The sequence below is a fragment of the Orycteropus afer genome, unplaced genomic scaffold (genome assembly GCF_000298275.1).
Source record: "Orycteropus afer afer isolate SDZICR_OR568_19922 unplaced genomic scaffold, OryAfe1.0 scaffold00127, whole genome shotgun sequence".
In the NCBI taxonomy this organism is placed as follows: Eukaryota; Metazoa; Chordata; class Mammalia; order Tubulidentata; family Orycteropodidae; genus Orycteropus; species Orycteropus afer.
Genome location: NW_006921714.1, coordinates 3,536,691 through 3,539,130, shown reverse-complemented (window position 1 = coordinate 3,539,130; position 2,440 = coordinate 3,536,691). Strand labels below are relative to the sequence as shown.

The window sequence follows — 2,440 nt, the reverse complement described above, 5'->3', positions numbered from 1 at the left end:
GTGCAGACCGTATGTGTGTTGTCTGTTGCTACTGAATGAGCTCCGACTCATGGTGACCTTCCATGTAACACGGTGCAACGGTGCCTGACCTGTACCATCTTCACGATCTGTGGAATGTTTGAGCCCATTGTGGCTACAGAGCTTTCAGCAGAACTTCCAGACTAAGACAGAGAGAAAAGTCCTGGTGATCACCTTCTGAAAATTAGCTTGTGACGGCCTTTTCAGAACACTGTCTGAAAACCTATGGTTAGCAACAGATGACATACATAGATTCAATAAACTGACATACAATAAAAGTAGAATAGAATGTCAAAATAGATTTGCCTATTAATGACCTAAAACTGAGAACAATTTTCATTTACATCTGAGGCAATAGGCAAACCCTGTTAGAGCTATAAGAAAATGTATTCAAGATTGAAGGTCCATAACATCTAGAGTTTTGATTTATGCAGTCTGTGTTCTTAATACCACCCCTTATAGTTTTAGAAGAACAGATGCTGTTTGTAATTACTGTACCTTTCCATTTTATAGATGATTATGTTACTATCACCTTTGACAGAAACAAGACCCTAAGTGAGGTATGGTATTGAATATTTTAAAAGGTAAGAAATTTTGTTGTGCATAATTTCATGAGTTGTTATTAATCTGGAAAAAAAAAAAAAAGGCAGTTCTGCAGATGAAAGGCTTTACAATCACCTAGGGATATGTCTGGTTGTTAGGTGCTGTCAAACTCATTCCAACTCATGGCAACCCCACGTACAACACAACAAAGCACTGCCCAGGCCTGCACCATCCTCACAATCATTGTGATGTTTGAGCCCATTGTTGCTGCCATTGTATCAATCCATCTCATTGGGGGTCTCCCTCTTTTTCACTAACCTTCTGTTTTACCAAGCATCATGTCCTTCTCCAGGGACTGGTCCTTCCTGATAACATGTCCAAAGTACAGGAGATCAAGTTCACCATTCTCACATGTAAGGAGCACTCTGGGTATACTTCTTCCAAGACAGATTTGTTTGTTCTTATGGCAGTCCATGATATATCCAATAGTCTTCACCAAATTCAAAGGCATCAATTCTTCTTTGGTCTTCCTTATTCATTGTCCAGATTTCACATGATTGAAAATACTATGCCTTGTGTCAGGCTCACCTTAGTCCTCAGAGTGACATCTTTGCTTTTGAACACTTTAAAGAGGTCTTTTGCAGCAGATTTGCCTGACACGATACGTCATTTGATTTCTTAACTGCTGCTTCCATGGACGTTGGTTGTAGATCCAAGTAAAATGAAATCCTTGACAACTGCAGGCTTTTCTCCATTTATCACGATGTTGCTTGTTGGTCTAACTGTGAGGATTTTGCTTTCTTTTTGCTGGGTTTAATGGTAGTTATTTAATCACATTAAATCTGGACCTACACAGTGCTCCTAGAAAAAAAGTCCATCCCTGAAGGAGATGCTTTTCAGACTCCCATTCCCTGGAAGAGAGTGGCATTCACTTCCTTTCTCTTTTCTTAGGCAAGTGCTTGTTTTTATAGTTCAGAGCCATTCCTTGAATGGTTTCCCTGCATACCCCAGACTTCGAGAGGAGTGAAAAATATTCCTTCAAAAGTGATAACATTTCTTATTGATATAGAGCGTGGAAATGGAGTTTACCTTCTCTCTAACCAGGTAGGCCTTGTATCTCAGAGGTGATCACTCTCAATACTAAGTCCTACAACAAAGAAAATTCACCTTAGTGAAAGTTATCTCCATATTCTAGTTGTCTTTGGTGATAGAACCTGATAAAACTGGCTACAACAAAATAATTTGTAATTAATAATATAGTTTAGGACACGATAGAGGTTTCTTAGCTCTGACCATCTGTCACTCATTTTGATGAAAATGGAAAATATGATGCTGTATCCACAGTAACTCTCCCTTGACAATTCTCCAGGAGAATATGAACTGAGAGAACTTTATGAATTTAAGGTTCAATAAAATGGTTAGTTTAAGTGAACTAAAATCTAAACTGATAGCTACTGATCTATGTTTTTTATTTCAAAGGCTGTAAACTCTAGCTGTGGTTTATAATTATTCTTACAGCCATTCCCAAAATACCTATCTTTAGCCTACCCTCAAAGTCATGATCCAATAGGGGTGGGGTGAGGCCCAGAAAGCCACATTTTCAAAAGTACTTTGGCATGATATTTACAAGCATGAACACTGGACAGATGATGACACCATAATAAATCTTTCTGTGCCATTTATTATAGAACTTTAAGCAGAGTATTTAATCTCCTAAACCTCACTTCCAACATCCGTAAATTGGGTGTTTGTGGTGGAAGGTACAGAGTAATGAAATAGCAAAGATTGCTGATCTTTTCAGCTCTATGCTGTGTTAATACATGTGTCCCTATCTTAATCAAAAACCAAGTAATCGGAAACTCTAAAAATTAGAACTGTC

The 2,440-nt window shown here is 38.2% G+C and overlaps 1 protein-coding gene across 1 annotated transcript in view; it reads left to right on the top strand.

Annotated features, from left to right (window-relative positions):
- The window catches only part of CATSPERB (cation channel sperm associated auxiliary subunit beta), a 171,534-nt gene that overhangs the window by 67,142 nt on the left and 101,952 nt on the right, over positions 1 to 2,440 (top strand). Inside the window, exons 11-12 of the mRNA XM_007944535.1 lie at positions 532 to 578; positions 1,513 to 1,665. Coding sequence (XP_007942726.1) covers positions 532 to 578; positions 1,513 to 1,665 — 200 coding nt within the window. The remainder of the gene's footprint in view (positions 1 to 531; positions 579 to 1,512; positions 1,666 to 2,440) is intronic.